Source organism: Primulina eburnea, chromosome 15 (assembly GCF_022965805.1).
Source record: "Primulina eburnea isolate SZY01 chromosome 15, ASM2296580v1, whole genome shotgun sequence".
NCBI lineage: Eukaryota > Viridiplantae > Streptophyta > Magnoliopsida > Lamiales > Gesneriaceae > Primulina > Primulina eburnea.
In genome coordinates this window covers 1,557,811-1,575,295 of record NC_133115.1, presented here as the reverse complement: position 1 = coordinate 1,575,295, position 17,485 = coordinate 1,557,811, and the positions used below count along the sequence as shown (strand labels likewise).

Sequence of the window (17,485 nt, the reverse complement as noted above, 5' to 3'; positions counted from 1 at the left end):
ATATAAGGATAATTTTTTTATCAAGCTTTCGAGTATATCCGATCCCACCAATTATTTCGACCTTAACTATAGCATGATCACTCAATTCACTGGTTGAAGGAAAAGAAGAAAAAGTGACAGTTGTCGAATTAGTAATGAATCAGTTTCCATAAATCTGGATGGGTTTCCTTACATGTGGTCCGTTTAAGCCGACAACAATGGAAAAAGACCGGAGAGTCCAAAGCCCAAGCACCACGTGGACCAATGGGAGAACAGAATGAGATCGGATCCTGTCCGCTACGCTCGTCCACGAATTGATTCTCGAGGGCATGATTCACCGCCACGTGGCTAAACATATGCCGCTAGTTTTATTAAAAACATTTAAATACATTCCATTTCCCCAGGTAAATTCTATCCGATTCTCAGACAGCAAAACCTCTCCAGTTTTGAGGATTTCAGTACACTCTGAAGGATTGGAGTTTCGGTGTTTTTTGCTGTCAATTTTGTGGGTGGAGTATATCGATTTCGATCCAAGGTTTCGTTGGAGTTTCCTGCGAGATTTGCTGTGAGTTTCTGATGTTTTTGGTTATTTGATTTTGTTTGCTGATGAGATTTTTTTTTTTTTTTTGCTTTAGTCTGTTTGTTTGAATCTAGTGAGTATTTTCAGCTGAAATAAAGATTTGTTTTTTGGAGAGACATCTTCTGCTGCTCCTCTTCTTTCTTTTTCAAACGCATATGTGTTTATGGTGTTTTCTTTCTATGATTTTCTTTGTTTTCTAAATCAGCAAGTAGTGACACCCTTTGATCTGTTTGTGGTTCTTGAATCGGAAGCTAAAAAAACAGCAAGTAGAGACACCCTTTGGTCTGTTAGTGGTTCTTGAATCGGAAGCTAGGGGTATTGATTTAGCTTTGTAGTTGATCTTTGTAATTCGCTTGTAAAAAACCAGCAAGTAGAGACACCCTTTGGTCTGTTTGTGGTTCTTGAATCGGAATCTATGGGTATTGGTTTAGCTTTGTAGTTGACTTTTGTAATTGGCTTGTAACAGTATTTGGTTTGGTTATTACTTGCAGTTTTTGACAGTTGGGTGACTGCTTGAAGTCATGTCAGGCTTTGGCATATCTGAGGTAAATTCCTTCCTTTACCGGCCAGATAAAATTTCTGTGTTGTTCTATCGAATACCATGTTAATTAGGTATTATCGCTTCGTGGACAAACTTTGAGTGTGTCCAGTACTTCTTAATTTTTTTGTGTATCTACCAGTGACTGTACGATCTTCCTTATTGGCGAGGGAAATCAATTTTTTTTGGAGATTAATTGCATTGAATGAGAAAGTATATAAATATTGTATGATACTGTTAGTTGGATTTAAGATCGTTTGCTTTACTCTGATGCTCTTTTTACGTTTGCAAGCACTTTCTTGGATTACCCTGACTATGGTGGAAATGATTTTAAATGACCAAGCTTTTGCCAAGAAACTTTAAAGGCATATTTAATTAGCATATGAAGGTGACGCAACTTGTGACTCCTTTAGTCCTAGTTCTCCTTTTAAGTCTCAAGCAAATCTTAAGTTGCCTGTTACTCGCCTGAGTAAATGACTTTGTTGTCAAAAATATAAGATTGTTGTTTGAATTTTTTTCAACTTTGTGACTAACTATGATTATGGAAGATAGTGTTGTTTACTCGTGTTATGGAAGTATTTTCTGCTATAATGAATGACAGCTAAAATTAAGTTGCTGCTGTGACAGTTCGAAGACTCGCTTTGGGATGAATTTTTTCAGTTTGATCAAATGGTGCCCAATGACGGGTTGGAATGTTCCAATGATCATTTCCCATGGCATGACAACCTGAGATATACTCTGTGTGAGGTAAATTGTAATTCAAGTCATTCCGAGAATGCCCATCTGGGAAGAAAACAGGGTGGATGTTCAAGTCTGCATGATAAATGCAGTTCTATGTCAGACACAGATTCATGGTCCTGTAAACGAAGTGCCATGTTTCCTTTTTCATCTGAAAGTGACTTGATGGACGAATCATCAAGTGTAGCTTTTGATGATACCAGGTCATCATGCTGTGCTTTTAAAATCGATAGTGCAGATTCTCAGGGTGGCAACTTTCCTGAGAATGTGACCTATCTCGGTGACAGGAGAACCCCTGTGGATAACCAATCTGAAACAACTCACCAAGAAAGCAGTTTCGATTCCTTTGAGAACATAGATTCTGCTGATTTCTTCTCTGGTGTTTGTCCCGATATACAAAGCTTTGAAGATGTTGAGATGCTATTTAGGTAAATCTTAAAAGTTTCTTTGCAACTAAGTAAATTTTCCTTCTTAATTCAAGTGCCTTTCTCCTAACTGTATCCTGTCTACTAGAAGTCCCGATTCAACATTTGGTGTTGGCGTCGATGAAGATGAGTTGAGTTGGTTATCACCAGATAATGATGAAGGAGGATTTAGATTCGAGTTTTCATGTCCCAAGTCAAGTATGGATGCAAATATGTCAGTAGACAGAGACTCCTTGAAGAGCTATTTGGCCGTAGATCCTGTCATGTCAAGTGCACCCATTAAGTTCGAAGACAGTTCTTGTACCTTGGGAAAATCCAATTCCAATATTCCTTTTGTCATTGTACCTGCTATGGCTGATAGCAAGGATGGATTTATCTCTAGAGATGAGGTACATGCTTATTTCTATGATTTTGATGCTTGCTTCTTTTCTTGAGAGTTGTTAGTTGTAATTTTGAACCACGATTTACCCCTGGAGCAATTGCTTTGCAGAGGGTAGGAATCAACGATATACTCCGTCCAAGTATTTCGACTAACAGTCATTCCAAAACCAACAGTGGTGGAGCGGTACGGACAATTCTTTTACTATTGTTTCTGTGATTACTGATTTTACATGCATCTGTTTGCCATGTAAATGTGAAATGAATACAGCTTAAATTGTTATGAGTTCAGCCACATGTGGGTAAAGGGAGGTTCCACAGATGCGGAAGTTATTGATTTCGTTTGCTGTTCTGTTTAACCTTTGTTAGTGCATGCCCTAGTTGAAAGTGGCCTATTTCCGCTAGAAGTTGGTCACATGGTATCAACATTGAATTGTTTTAACTGATATTGGCAGATTGATGAACCTAAAAAGCATTACAAGCCACTGAACCAGCTGAAGGGCATTAGAAAAAAACATAATTCTGGTAAAGGTGGTTGCAGAAATCCGAGTAACCTTCCAATTAAATTCATTCAAGTCCATTCTGCGGTCACTTCTTATGAGGATCCATCCGCACACTTGCAACCGCAACAGAAGCAAGCTCTGGGTTTACTGAATCGAATCTCTAGTGCGCCATTAGAGAAAAGTAATTTACCAGATCAGACTTCAGCAAATCAATCACCCTCTGCTGTCAAATGTAAGGGTACTGACGACTTTACTTTCACAAATGGAGTTCTGCTATGAATCCAGTTATACAATCCATTGATTATTTCCATGACTTTTCCATCTTCTGAAACTTCTCCAGCAGGGATTGAAAAGATAGAAAAACAACATAACAATCAAGGTAACCAATCTTCTGTGAACAAGAGTCTTAAAGATGCAAATATAATGGGGCAGACCTATGAAAGTGGTTCTCCATCAGTAGAGAAGCAAGTCCATCTTTGTGGAGACAAAATTAAAGATACTATTGATACTGATGGAGTCAGCGTGGTGAATCCGTCAAAATTAGGCTCTTCAATTGTACAAGAAAGCTCAACGCGGAGTTCGGATGAAATTTCCCCAGAAGCAGCTGGTTTTTGCCAGCTTCAGCTCGTCATGGAATGGGTATGGCATCTTATCTTTCTTTGATTGGAAATATTTATTTATTTTTGATAAGTGACGTATTCGGAGTTCATTCAGTTTCCATTTCATTAAACATAAGAGTCGAGGGTAGGAGGGAATGAAGCAATCATACATATTCTTGAAGCAGAAACATTGCATTAAGGCCCATCTCACGATAAGGTCCTAAAAAATACTGACCTTTGATTCAAACTTTTAGCTCAGCGTTTATATGCCCCGTAAGGAAAAGTTGAATGTTAAGAGTGGAAGGACTAGCTGCAAGTGTATGTTATGAATAGGGTTTTGAGTTAGGAAGCATCTTTAATAGTCTGAAGCATTGAAACACACAAGTGACACAACAATAGCTGTTATTGAAAAGAATATTTTATGCAATCAGGTTGTTCAACGCAGTCCATGTTTCCTTATAACTTTATTCCTACAGTTCTCTGTCTTGCCACATAGTCAATTATGTTGAAACTTATCACAGTTGAAATTCTTTGTTTAGTTGGATTTCAGAACGAGGCTGAGCATAAGGGATGGTTTGTACCGTTTGGCTCAGGGTGCTGAACAGAGGCATGACCATGTAAATCTATGTTATAGTTCCGGTGTTGGAAAAACTTCCAGTGGATTACTCATCGATGAAGAAACAAATAAGTACGTAATCTCTCTCTTTTTAAATAATCCATCTTCCATCGGGATTTTAATTTAAAAAACTAAAGTCCTTTACTATCACGTCTCTGCTATCGACGCATCAACCCGGATGCAGTATTCGTTCTCATTACATGCTATTCTACTAAAAAATGAAAGCTTTACCGCCTCCTTGACTCCACCAACTCTTAATCTTCTTGTCTCCTTTGTAGGTGTACCAGTTTCCCAAATATGGAAGCAGGTTCAAATCCTATTGATCGTTCAATAGCACACTTGTTGTTTCACCGTCCATCAGATTCGTGCGCAATACCTGCTCATGACTAGTAACTTTTGCAGTGAACTTTACACGGTATGCTTAATATCATGTGGATACTACAGTTCATGTACGATTATCCAACCAGTATCTGAATGACTTTATATATATGCATGATGTTTGTGCAGCAGGTTTACGGGGTCTGATACAAGTCGGCTAGTAAAGAGTCAAGCAACTGATTTTTGTTGAAGAAATTGGCTAGGAAATTAGAAGGTGATCACTGATGACAAACCTATAATAATTTAGAGGTTATAAAGCTTTAACATAAATACATTCCATCGTGGAGTCCATGTTCTAGTGCATCTACCTTAAGTTTTTCTTGTAATTTAGAAGTTTTGCATGAAACTTGTAATGATGTTTCTGATATGTCAATAGATAAAATTTTGTAATATCGTTATCTTTTGGTTTGATCCATGTGATGAGTACCTGACTCTATTGTGAATAACAAGAACTCCTTTGGTTTGATCAATGTGCAATCTCTGTATTATGTCACAAAGTATGCCTTTACATATCTATTCAATAATTTGCCCCGTAAATTTATCGAGATTCAATATTAATGTTTTTGTTATCATTCAATGAATCAAATTACACAATAATCGAAGTTACAAAATTTCAAGTTAGGACTATATATAACACACTTGGTACCATGATATTTTTTAAGGTAAAGGCACATGAGAATAACACTTGGTACCATGATATTTTTTTAAGGAAAAGGCACATGAGATTTGACAGTGGCAGTTCTGATTTATTCCAACTTTTAACTCACTGGTTTGGGAATCAGAAATACTATGAAATAAAAGGTGAAAACCATGGATGGACATTCACGGTATCCGTTATGGTATTTTTTTGAGATGGCAACGAGTCGAGTTTAGCGAAATATTTTATTTCATGAGTTTATTGAACAAGTTACATATATATTATGTTAAGTAGACTATACATATTATGTTACAAAAACTAGCAGGGAAAAACATATTGACGGCTTATATACTCTCTGTCACAATATTTCACAAGTTCGGGACGAATCTCGGATTTGAGATAACACGTACCTCCCCGAACTTTTTAATTTTAAAAGAAAAATATAGCAACAAATTAAATTGAACTCTAAATTAACGTGACACTCAATTTTTTATTTTAATTGATCGCAGAGCAAACTGCACGAATTTCACCATCCGTGCCTGTCAAAACTTCAATGTTGCCCATCTTCACCATGGCTCTCCCAAACTCCACGCTAAACGACAATCCGGCCAGCCCTCTGATTCCTAGATAACTTTGCACGGTCGGTCGGGTTGCTTCATCGCTCCACAGTTTCTGATCTGTTTCAAGAACTCCACGGCCGTCTCTCAGGTTCGCGAAAAACGAGCTGTCAAACCGGTTTTCGCTGCCATTGTCCATCGCCACCCTCCTCGAAGCGTCCCCATTTTGGGGGCAAAGGGACTGGAGAGTCGAAAGAAACGTAGGATCGATTGTTGGGTCGGGACTGCCGGTGGAATTGAAGTTGTATAGCCTGTCGCGGAAGAACCGGCAAGCGGAGGTGCGGGGTGCCGATGGTGTGTCCTCCTATGTTCAAGAATATTTGATGTTAGTTTAATATTTGAAATAATAAGTGCATGCATTTTGGAGGTTAATTTGTTTGTTGAATTAGTTTATTACCGACGAGTGTGACAAGATCTTGAACGTTGAGTCTTTTGTCTTGGAATTTTTGTATCTGCACAGCGATGGAGTCTCTAAAACCAGGCAGATTGGAAGCCTCGCTCGCCGCTGAAATCCGACCATCTCTCCTCCCTGTGGGCACAGCCCAGCTCGCCCCACCAGCCTGTTTCACATGGCATGTATCACACGTCAAAATCAAACAGGAATATTGATTTAAAATCGAATAAAACATGTAACTAATCAAAAGACGGATAAAACTTACGAGCACGACCGAGTCACGAGTCGCAAGAGCAAGAATGTCCGCACATGATACGACGCCCGGGCACGCAGCCTCTAGCTGTGTCTTCGCATCGTCTATCACATCGAATCCTCCAAGTAAACTGTTTTGGGGAGCCGTTCTCTCGGTGTTGGACCCAGCAATAAGTATGGATGCGTCGCAGCCTCGAACGAAACAGTCATGAAAGTGCATTCTAAGCAAGCCTGGTGCAATTGCAGGATTAGCATTAAAATGCGACCTTACTGTGGATTGGACTATGGATTCCACACGAGGACACGAGCTCGAGTAGAACCCGACCTGTGTGCCTTGCCCGTATGACAAGCCCACAAATGTGGCGATCAGCACCAAAAACAACGCAGGGAAAATGCTACGATTCAAGAAAACGGCCATTTGGTTCTCTGTAATTTCTCCCTTAAAAAGAATGAAATTTCTGAATGATTTAGTATTTGAAAATTGTTGATCTTGTGGAGAAATGAGAAGGGTCGCGGGGGATATTTATAAGTGAGATTGCATGCAATATTAAACACGGGTACGTAGAATGAGTAAGCAAAGGCGGCAGCTTTCTTGGAACCTACTAAACTTCAAACCTAACGCTTTTTTGTCTCAATCTTGCGCTTAATTGCATTCGTGGATCTTCAGATAATTACACAATTATAGACACCCTACCTACACTCAGCTTGGCACTAGCAGAAACAAAAATTGTCATTTTTAAATTGGAATTATAATTTTTTTGGTCTACTAATTTTGACACAATAAGTTACAAAATTTCGTTTCGGTGCATTAATTCTGAATTTTTTTTTTGTTTTCGGTCTAATTTTGTTAGAGTACTGACTTAACATCAAAAAATTGCATCGAAAATAACCAACTATCAAGTGTTACATCAGTAATCTGAGTAAAATATCCGAAAATTAAAATTTAGTTTATAAAACTAAAATTTTGATCAAAAATCAAAATTGGACAAATTCGTGGATCAAAAAAATTATTTTTTTAGATTTTATGTGCATTTTTTCTGTTTAACCACTTAAATATCGCCTCATCGCTAATCATAATTATTTTTTTAAAAAATTCATATTTAATTTTTTAAAGTTTTTGTGATATACTTAATCATCTCTAGTTTTTTATATTTTAATATAATTTCTAAATTTATGCACAAAATTAATGTATACATGCTCAACGGTTTGACAAGATTGCTAGTGGTATATATATACTTCCGTGATGTATCAAATTAAATTAACTTAGACAAAAAATTGTGTAAGGCTGTCTCGCATGTCATATTTTGTGAGACAGTTCTCTTATTTGAGTCATTCATGAAAATGTATTACTTTTTATGCCAAAAGTATTACTTTTTATTGTAAATATCAGTAGGGTTGACACGTCTCACAGATAAAGATTCGTAAGACCGTCTCACAAGAGAACTGCTCATTAAGTTATACCAAAATGTACTGAAGAAAGTTAATCCAAAATATGGTCGTGTCTTGTGTACCAACCATCATATGCATCTTTACGGTGGCACTTATGTGAAGATAGCCGTGACGACTTTCACCTATTGAATATACAGTTTCATCACACCACATCTAATAAGAGGACGTTACCAGTGCTCACACAGATACCTAAAGTGGGTGTCTATGTGAACATTGCTGAGGTGGACTGGTGACGTCTATATATATTCCAAAACCAAATGTTATAACTGTAGAGTCCAGAAATTTAATTCACGTAACCTGAATGCGCATATCTAGGATTTTATTTAAAATTATGTATTTAATTATTTTTATTAATTTTATGCATAATTATACATAGTAGTAATTATTTCGTAAAATTTTAAAAGCTCATGCATTAGGGCTTCTAGATGCATTTCGCACTCAAACGAGGAACGGGGATCGGACCGGGGAATTTTCAAGAAAACTATTTTTTTTATTTCACGATTAATTTTTATTAATTAATCTAAGATGTTTTAAATGTATTTTTCAAGAATTGAGATTTATTGGGTATTTTTAACCGTATGATTTTTATTTTTAACGGTACGTAAATATTATCGAATCGGGTGAATTTTTGAGGGTTCGGCTAGTATTTTCAAAATCTTTCCAAAACGAAATATTTTTCGGGAGTGTGTTTAAATTTAATGGGCTTATTTTTAAGCTTATTGGGCTTAAAACCCTTTTTATTTTAATTGAGACTCATTAGTACACATTTTAATTAACCTAAATTACAATTAAACTAAACCTAACCTACCCTACACCATTACCCTTCCACCAACCGACATCCACTTCATTTGAGATTATCCTCCAGTTGTATTTGTCTTTCCCTCCAGTTGTATTTGTCTTTCAGCTTCATCATTCTATTTGAAGGCTACGATTTTTTGTTTTGCAATCAAGAAGTTCCTCCGGTGCTCCTCTCTTCATTCCTCTTGTGTTGATACATCATAAGGCACGTACTATACCATCCTTGCTGCATCATTCACGTGATATATGTCTGAAATGTTTGTATCATGCATGAGATTTTTCGATTCAACCATGTGTGTGTGAGATTTTCGGTTTCTATGTGTATTTATGAATCATACGATTTTTGTTCACGTTTTCTGAAATTTTGAGTGCAAGGGCTGCTGTCTTGAACGTCTAGGGGCTGTTAGTGGAGTCAAGATGATGGCATGGGGCTCGGGTTGGTTGCTGGACGCAGCAAGGTGAGATCGAGAGGATGGTTTCTTGGTTGCTCTCGGTTAGGGGCTGTGGGTAGGATAGGAGGAGAGCTGGTGGTGTGATGGTTGAACCAAGGCTTGGACCAGACTCTGGTGGGTCTGAGTCACAGCCCAGGAAGGCCAAGCCACCGCTGGAACCACCTGAACCAACGGCCGTGCGCATTAGAGGAGGGAAGCTCGGGTGGAGTGGTTTTGAGGAATTCTTTCGGTGCTGTGTTGTAGACTGCATGGGGTTGGTGGCTCGGTCATAATAGGTTCCTTAGGGTCTGGTATAGGTCCATGTTAGGCTGGTTCATGGTTGGTACGTTGGGTTTGGCTAGTGCTTGAATTTTTGGGAAGATGAGGGTGCTAGAGTGCAAATAAGGAAGGGACCGAACTTTAGGTGGCTTTCTGGAATTTTTAGCCGTGGGTTTAGGGGCTTGGTTATATTGTTTTATGAATTTTAAGTGTTTGTAAGATATGGTAAAAAGTTTGGGAAAATTCGGTTAAGTTTCGAGTCGATTCGGGTTAAAACCGGGACACCGGTCCAAGTTTTAAAACGAATTGGTTAAGTTATGAAATGAGCTCGAGTTTACATCTAAGAATGATTATAAATATGTTTTGGGACATTTTTAGGAGTTTAGTAAGATTCGGATCAAAATAATGAGTTTTGGGTTTATCCGGGATTTAGTCGTCGCAAGAAACGTGAATTAAAGGATTATTGGAAACGTCTAGATTTAAGCTTAATAAAAATTATGGGAAATTATATTTAACCTCAAATAATTATTAGAAGTCTAAGTTTTTAATTTGGGAATTTTATACTAAGTTTTGGCTTAATTCGGGATTAAAACGCATTATTATGTTATATTTAAGGATTAATTTAAAGGTCATCGATTTAAGCCAAATAAAAATATGGGAAAATTCTTGTAGGCTTAAATAATTCTTTGGGACATGTTAGAGTCAATGGAATTAAGAAAAGGTCACAAACGTGAAATTTTACGTCTAGGGGCAAAACGGTCACTTTTGGGTTTCTAGGGGCAAAATAGTCATTTTGCAACCGGAGTGAGATTTTGGTCCTGGTAGCGCCCTGAGCACATTTTATCATGATTTAAATGTTTATGCATCATGATCATGATTTTTAATATTTTATGAAAATATACGTTGCATGCTTGGTTTAAAGGAAAAATTACGTATATGCATGTTTTTATTAAGTGATGAATATGATGATGTTTTTTGAAGGATGTGAGTTGGTTGTGACTGACGATGTATATGTATACGATGATATGATTGGGAATATCGTGAGGGGAAAAGGCCCCAGAGGGAGCCCATTTATGGGAAAAGGCCCCAGAGGGAGCCCCGACGATCGTATTTCCATTGGCATGATATGATAGGCCAAGGCCCAGTTGACGGGTGAGAGTGTCGCTGGTGTCCCCGCCGCCCAGTACTGTGGTTATACGTAGATGGATTCATCGATAGAGCTGATACGATAGAGCTGATACGAAAGTCACAACTAATGAACCGAATTCAATTAAAAAGAACACGTATACGTATATGATGACATGAGATGATATGTTTTGACACGATATGATTTTACACGACACGTATACGTATATGATGACATGAGATGACATGTTTTGAGACGATACGATTTTACTCGACTCATTTACATTATGTTTTTAAGTTCTTTAAAGGTATGTTGGCATTAAGTTTTTTAAGTTCATGAAAGATATGTTGAGTATGATATTTTTCACTGTTATGTGTCTGTATATGTACTTGTTATTCCTGGTACAGGCGTGTTGAGTCTTTAGACTCACTAGGCGTGTGTGATGCAGGTGAGCTAAATGCTGAGGAGACTGGAGGTGCCGAACTCTGAGTAGGCAGACTTAGTGGGTGACACGACCCGAGGACCACATGTTTTCCGCATTACGATTTATGAGATTGAGAGGATATTAATATATTTATACGTTGATGAATTTAAGATTTTTACTCGTTTATGTTTACGTATGATTTTGGATGAGTTTGGTTATTTTAAACTGCACTATTTTTACGGTAAGATAATTATGATTATTTTAAATGTTATTTCGAAAATGCAAGCTTTTATTTTAAAAAAAAATAAAAAAAATTCCGCATTTATATAAAACGAGTGAGACGTTACAATAACAGTGAACTAGTTTATATTCCATCAAATTAATTATATTCAAAGCTTGCTAGTTGCTAGCTACACATTTAATGCATAGGAACTTTAGAAACGCCAACATTTTAAAGTTGTAGAAAAATTGGGATGCGCGTGTTTTAATTTAATTTCCCACTACTTCGAAAATTTCGAGTCACGACTGCGGAAGAGTCGAGCAAGATGGAAAATCACCGGGTCAATCCATGGTGTAATAAAATCGATCCGGCGGGGGTGCGAGCATGGTTCCCTCGCATGATTACTGTTCCACTTTTATCGATATTTCACGAAACAGTCGAGACGTCGTCATGGATTTTTAATTTTAAAAAAATATCAGATTCCCAACATATTATAAAAATTTCTATTGACGAAATCCGAGACACACCCTAGTGGTGTTGTGATATGAGGAGAATTATTGCAGATAGAAAATAGACTAACCCTGAATGAACCGGACAACAAAAATGGAAACAAATAAGAAAACAGTACGATCATATAATATAATGTCTTGACGGAAACACAGTAATATTCTCTATTTTTAATTTTAGGTGGATAAAATTATGATTTTAGTACATTTAAAAAGTATAAATTTAAAATATATTTTGACCTATGCTACAGTAGAGAAATTAAAATATATATTGTATTTGTAATTAATATAATAAAACCAGTCACAAAATACAACAAATTCGTTATAGTTAGAAGATATGCATGCATGCATGATGTTATTTTACACACCTTACAATTTTTTTTAAAAAAAATGTGTAGCTAGCATATTTAATAAATTTATGTTAAATAGATGATCCATTCTTATGTTCTTTTTTTAACAATAACCAATAGATAATCCTATGATAACTAAGTGCACCAATCATACTTTTTGGGTCTCATCTTCAATTTGAAGTAAAGATCATGTTTTACACACATTGGTATATGAGTCAATGTCCTATGTTCGATTACCAGATGGCAAGGACTACAATTATTTGGATGAAGATTCTTGGGGTGTAATAATTGTTCGCGTCGGTAGAACAATCAAAATGTGATGTATGAGCTGTTGTACGATTTAAAAGACTTGAGTTGCACCGTTACCACCAGCTATAGTTTTTTATGAAGCGGCAAACGATCGGTTCTACACCTGCTTTTAGCTAATATTCAATGAATCATCATCCCTGATCTTGTAGGGATTAAATTTGCATCCATGTTCGCATCACCGCTTCAAATATCCATTGAGCTGCCCAATGTATATTTTTATTAATTATTTTTATGAAATAATAATTATTAAATAAATAAATATTATTATTATCGAGATGAGTTCAGTGGGAAAAATTGTCATTCTTAAGATTTTTTTAAGATTTCAATAATAAAGCAATCGGACGTTGTTTCAAAGACAATTTGACCTTTCATTTTGAAAATATTTTGACCTTTCATTCGTTCTAACATGGTGTGCCGACAACTGTGTTGCTGAATTATTCAGTCTTTGGAAGCTTATTTATCCCATCAACTTTGGAAAATATACATTCAATGTCACTTTGAAGATTTCAGTTTAATAAAAAGAGAATTGTATGCTGATACTTTATAAATTCATCGATATCAACGTCTCAAATATAAAATGAGATTTCGAGTTCGAAACTCTACCAAACTCGAAACATAAAATCTTGATCTTAACATAATTTATTTATTGCTATAGTGTACGTATATGTCTAAACTCACAGTTCCATCTCTCAAAATCCACTATTCTAATATATACTCGAATTTATTTATAGACCAATTTGTATGGTTGTCACTCGAGATTTTTCCGATGTAATCCAACATTTAATGAAATAACACCAACCTTTCAAACTAATTTAAACTCGGTGATATAATTTATTTTTTCTGATGATATTTAATGCTATTGTTATATATTTTTAATTTAGTTTCAAGAATTTCATAATAAATTTCATAACATTGACTCATTGAGTATATATATATATATATATATATATATATATATGGTTCTAAAAAAATTCGATATAAAAAATTAAATAAGTAATTTAAAGTTTATGAATTAAATTTTTATTTTCCGAAAAATTAAATTATAATCCAAATAATCAAATTATTAATTCGGTATCTAATCACAATTAAGCGCAAGATTAAGACAAAAAAGCGTTAGGTTTGAGGTTTAGTAGGTTCCAAGAAAGCTGCCGCCTTTGCTTACTCATTCTACGTACCCGTGTTTAATATTGCATGCAATCTCACTTATAAATATCCCCCACTACCCTTCTCGTTTCTCCACAAGATCGACAACTTTCATATACTAAATCATTCTGAAATTTCATTCTTTTTAAGGGAGAAATTACACAGAACCAAATGGCCGTTTTCTTGAATCGTAGCATTTTTCCTGCGTTGTTTTTGGTGCTGATCGCCACATTTGTGGGCTTGTCATACGGGCAAGGCACACAGGTCGGGTTCTACTCGAGCTCGTGTCCTCGTGTCGAATCCATAGTCCAATCCACAGTACGGTCGCATTTTAATGCTAATCCTGCAATTGCACCAGGCTTGCTTAGAATGCACTTTCATGACTGTTTCGTTCGAGGCTGCGACGCATCCATACTTATTGCTGGGTCCAACACCGAGAGAACGGCTCCCCAAAACAGTTTACTTGGAGGATTCGATGTGATAGACGATGCGAAGACACAGCTAGAGGCTGCGTGCCCAGGCGTCGTATCATGTGCGGACATTCTTGCTCTTGCGACTCGTGACTCGGTCGTGCTCGTAAGTTTTATCCGTCTTTTGATTAGTTACATGTTTTATTCGATTTTAAAGCAATATTCCTGTTTGATTTTGACGTGTGATACATGCCATGTGAAACAGGCTGGTGGGGCGAGCTGGGCTGTGCCCACAGGGAGGAGAGATGGTCGGATTTCAGCGGCGAGCGAGGCTTCCAATCTGCCTGGTTTTAGAGACTCCATCGCTGTGCAGATACAAAAATTCCAAGACAAAAGACTCAACGTTCAAGATCTTGTCACACTCGTCGGTAATAAACTAACTCAACAAACCAAGTAACCTCCAAAATGCATGCACTTATTATTTCAAATAATAAACTAACATCAAATATTCTTGAAAATAGGAGGACACACCATCGGCACCTCCGCTTGCCGGTTCTTCCGCGACAGGCTATACAACTTCAATTCCACCGGCAGTCCCGACCCAACAATCGATCCTACGTTTCTCCCGACTCTCCAGTCCCTTTGCCCCCAAAATGGGGACGCTTCGAGGAGGGTGGCGATGGACAATGGCAGCGAAAACCGGTTTGACAGCTCGTTTTTCGCGAACCTGAGAGACGGGCGAGGAGTTCTTGAAACAGATCAGAAATTGTGGAGCGATGAAGCAACCCGACCGACCGTGCAAAGTTATATAGGAATCAGAGGGCTGGCCGGATTGTCGTTTAGCGTGGAGTTTGGGAGAGCCATGGTGAAAATGGGCAACATTGACGTTTTGACAGGCACGGATGGTGAAATACGTACAGTTTGCTCCGCCGTTAATTAAGATTAATGATTTTAAATTACTGTGTAAAACTAGTTCACATAAAAATTGATTTAATTTTTGTCAATATTTATATTATAATCATGTCATTTGTTCCATAATTAGATTTGTTACCGTCAGATTTCAACCCGAAATATCGTCCCTAAATAATTTCGGTATGTCAGTTTATGTAACTTTGTAATTGTTAATGGAAGCAATACGCTAAATGTTTTTTTTTTTTTTTTTATAAGAAACATACAATACGCTAAATGTGATCAAAGTGTTCTAAGGACATCGCGAATTGCAAGTAATTTTAATAGAAATAATGTATATAATTCTTATATATCAGACAAAATAAGATCAAGGTACGAGATAATACTGCTCCAACAATTGCACACCAGAATCTTATCCTTATCCCTAGCCGCATAATCTAGCCTCGTCACGGCATTGAACAGATCAACATACAATTTTCTGAGCTGTCGCCTCTCCTTCGCGGGTTTGCCCTGGATTATCGTGTATAAATCCCGCTTCAGGTAAGATGAACTCTTTTTCAGTGCCTTTTGAGCTTCCTCCCAAGATTCCGCCATTAGCAAATCCTTCACTTTGAGTAGGCTCTGGGCGGTGATTGGTATGCTGTTTTCTGCTTCTTCGAGTGTCTGGTCTGGTACTGCGAATCTTAGCTCCAGGGCGATGGCGGATTTGGTGAGTATTGTGGATGTTGGCGCTTTGAGTAGGCTCTGCGCGTGGATTGAGTAAGATTGATCTTCTACTGGCGGCGGCGGCGGCGGTGGTGGGGTGGGCATTTCTTGGGCTTGGAGGATTTTGTTTGGGAGGGTAATCGAGTATGTGAAACGATGATGGGAGTAATGCCATGGTTGATGGTGCATACATGTGATCCATGAGTTGGATAAGAAATTCAAGTCATGTCTTACCGTAAATACTAAGAGTACGTGGCCATGCATGAGACGAGTTAAATCGCTTAATATTTGAAATAAAAAATAATAATATTTTTCATATAAAATAAAAAACTTTTTTTATGAATTAGATTGGATAGGAGATTCATCTCGTAAAATTTATTTGTGAGACGGTTTTATAATAGTTTTTGTGAACCTATAATTGCCTCTTCCAAAAAAAATTTAAAAGTTAAGGAACTATAAAAATCGTATTTAGTCGTCTTAATTTAGGTTTTGGTCATCATGAATACAATATTTGTTATTAAATATAAGAAAAATTATAATTTTATTAATAATATATATTTATTTTTTTTATAAAAATGTACGGGTCGGGACCGAGGCTGGTCCGGCTAAACTCGAGACCTGTTCTGAACCCGCTTAGGTTCCGTTTAGGCGGGTCTAAATCCGCCCCACCAGGACCAAGTTGAGGAAGAGGGTTATCTTTTTTCACTGCGATGAATGGACTAGTATGAAAATTTAAACGTACAATTAGTGCATTATTCGTTGATTTATTTGTTTTTTTATTAATCCAGATATTTGAGCTTTATCAGACTAAGGGAGTGTTTGGGAGATCTTTTGCTTACTTTAAAATAATTTTTCTAGAAATTTTTTGAAAGTAGGTGAGAAGCAAAAGTATTAGTGTTTAGAAATAAAATCCTAGAGTCAATATAATCTAAAATTTGAGTGGTTGGAGAAGAGCTCATTTCATTTTTTTTTTTTGTTTGTTTGTAAAATTACAACAATATTCTTAACCTACATAACATTTACCTTTTAAATTATATAAATTCTGGTACTCACACCATCAAAAATGTATTTATATATTTATTATTAAATTTTAGATATTTTGTATCAAATTAATTTATCTTTTTATAATATGAATGCTGGAAAATTTATATAAGATTTAATAAAAATAAAAAAATCAAATGAAAAACTTTGTATAAATGCACAAAATATGTAAACAAAAATTATTTAGAAATGTAATTATAAAAAATAATTTTTAAAATACAAATGCTTGTAATAAAATATGATTTTTAATTTAATGAATTTCATTTGAAACTCTTAAAAACTCATATATAAATAATATTTAACATTTTAAAAAAGCTCCAAAAATATTTATAAAAATTGAGAGTAAATATGGAACATGATAAATTTTAAGGATTCAAATGTCAAATTGTAACTTTAAATCATTAACAACAAAACCGAAACGTAAAAAAAAAATATCAATCTTGCTTATGGCTTTTGGTTAAAAGTTATAGAAGTTATAGCAGAATTTGGTTTTCACTAACAGCCAAAAACATTTATACCCAGCTAGAATTCAACAAGTATCAAACTCTCGCAAACACTCTTTAAATCGTCCCACATATGATCATTAGTTTTCTTTTTATCTTTTAATTTTTAAAAAAAACGAATTTGTGTCGATGTTCCACACACACACACACATATATATATATATATATGTGTTGAACATCGACACAAATATTCCAAAATGGTATGTTCTATATATACATAGGTTATATTATTAATTATTTGATATATT

General features: G+C 36.2%; 3 protein-coding genes and 1 pseudogene across 11 annotated transcripts; 2 read left to right on the top strand and 2 right to left on the bottom strand.

Annotated features, from left to right (window-relative positions):
- Positions 1 to 402: 402 nt before the first annotated feature.
- Positions 403 to 5,200, top strand: LOC140814183 (uncharacterized). Of its 9 annotated transcripts, none has more exons than XM_073173078.1 (10): positions 403 to 514; positions 1,051 to 1,104; positions 1,725 to 2,263; positions 2,349 to 2,649; positions 2,751 to 2,825; positions 3,094 to 3,379; positions 3,482 to 3,780; positions 4,280 to 4,428; positions 4,635 to 4,771; positions 4,864 to 5,200. In XM_073173078.1, exons 2-9 carry the CDS (start codon positions 1,081 to 1,083, stop codon positions 4,744 to 4,746), a joined length of 1,785 nt encoding a protein of 594 aa, XP_073029179.1. In that variant the 5' UTR covers positions 403 to 514; positions 1,051 to 1,080; the 3' UTR covers positions 4,747 to 4,771; positions 4,864 to 5,200. The 9 variants fall into 9 exon arrangements, with proteins under 9 accessions (XP_073029179.1, XP_073029178.1, XP_073029176.1 ...); XM_073173077.1 differs by having other exon boundaries at positions 409 to 493; positions 1,026 to 1,104; XM_073173075.1 differs by having other exon boundaries at positions 409 to 544; positions 1,052 to 1,104.
- Positions 5,201 to 5,680: 480 nt separating this feature from the next.
- On the bottom strand, positions 5,681 to 7,097 carry LOC140814971 (peroxidase N1-like; annotated as a pseudogene).
- Positions 7,098 to 13,779: 6,682 nt separating this feature from the next.
- On the top strand, positions 13,780 to 15,219 carry LOC140814972 (peroxidase N1-like). The gene is made up of 3 exons (XM_073174065.1): positions 13,780 to 14,245; positions 14,345 to 14,507; positions 14,601 to 15,219. Exons 1-3 carry the CDS (start codon positions 13,841 to 13,843, stop codon positions 15,017 to 15,019), a joined length of 987 nt encoding a protein of 328 aa, XP_073030166.1. The 5' UTR covers positions 13,780 to 13,840; the 3' UTR covers positions 15,020 to 15,219.
- A 114-nt stretch (positions 15,220 to 15,333) lies between these two features.
- LOC140814319 (psbQ-like protein 3, chloroplastic) lies at positions 15,334 to 15,798 on the bottom strand. The gene has a single exon (XM_073173264.1). The coding sequence runs from the start codon at positions 15,796 to 15,798 to the stop codon at positions 15,334 to 15,336; it is 465 nt and encodes a 154-aa protein (XP_073029365.1).
- Positions 15,799 to 17,485: the final 1,687 nt, after the last annotated feature.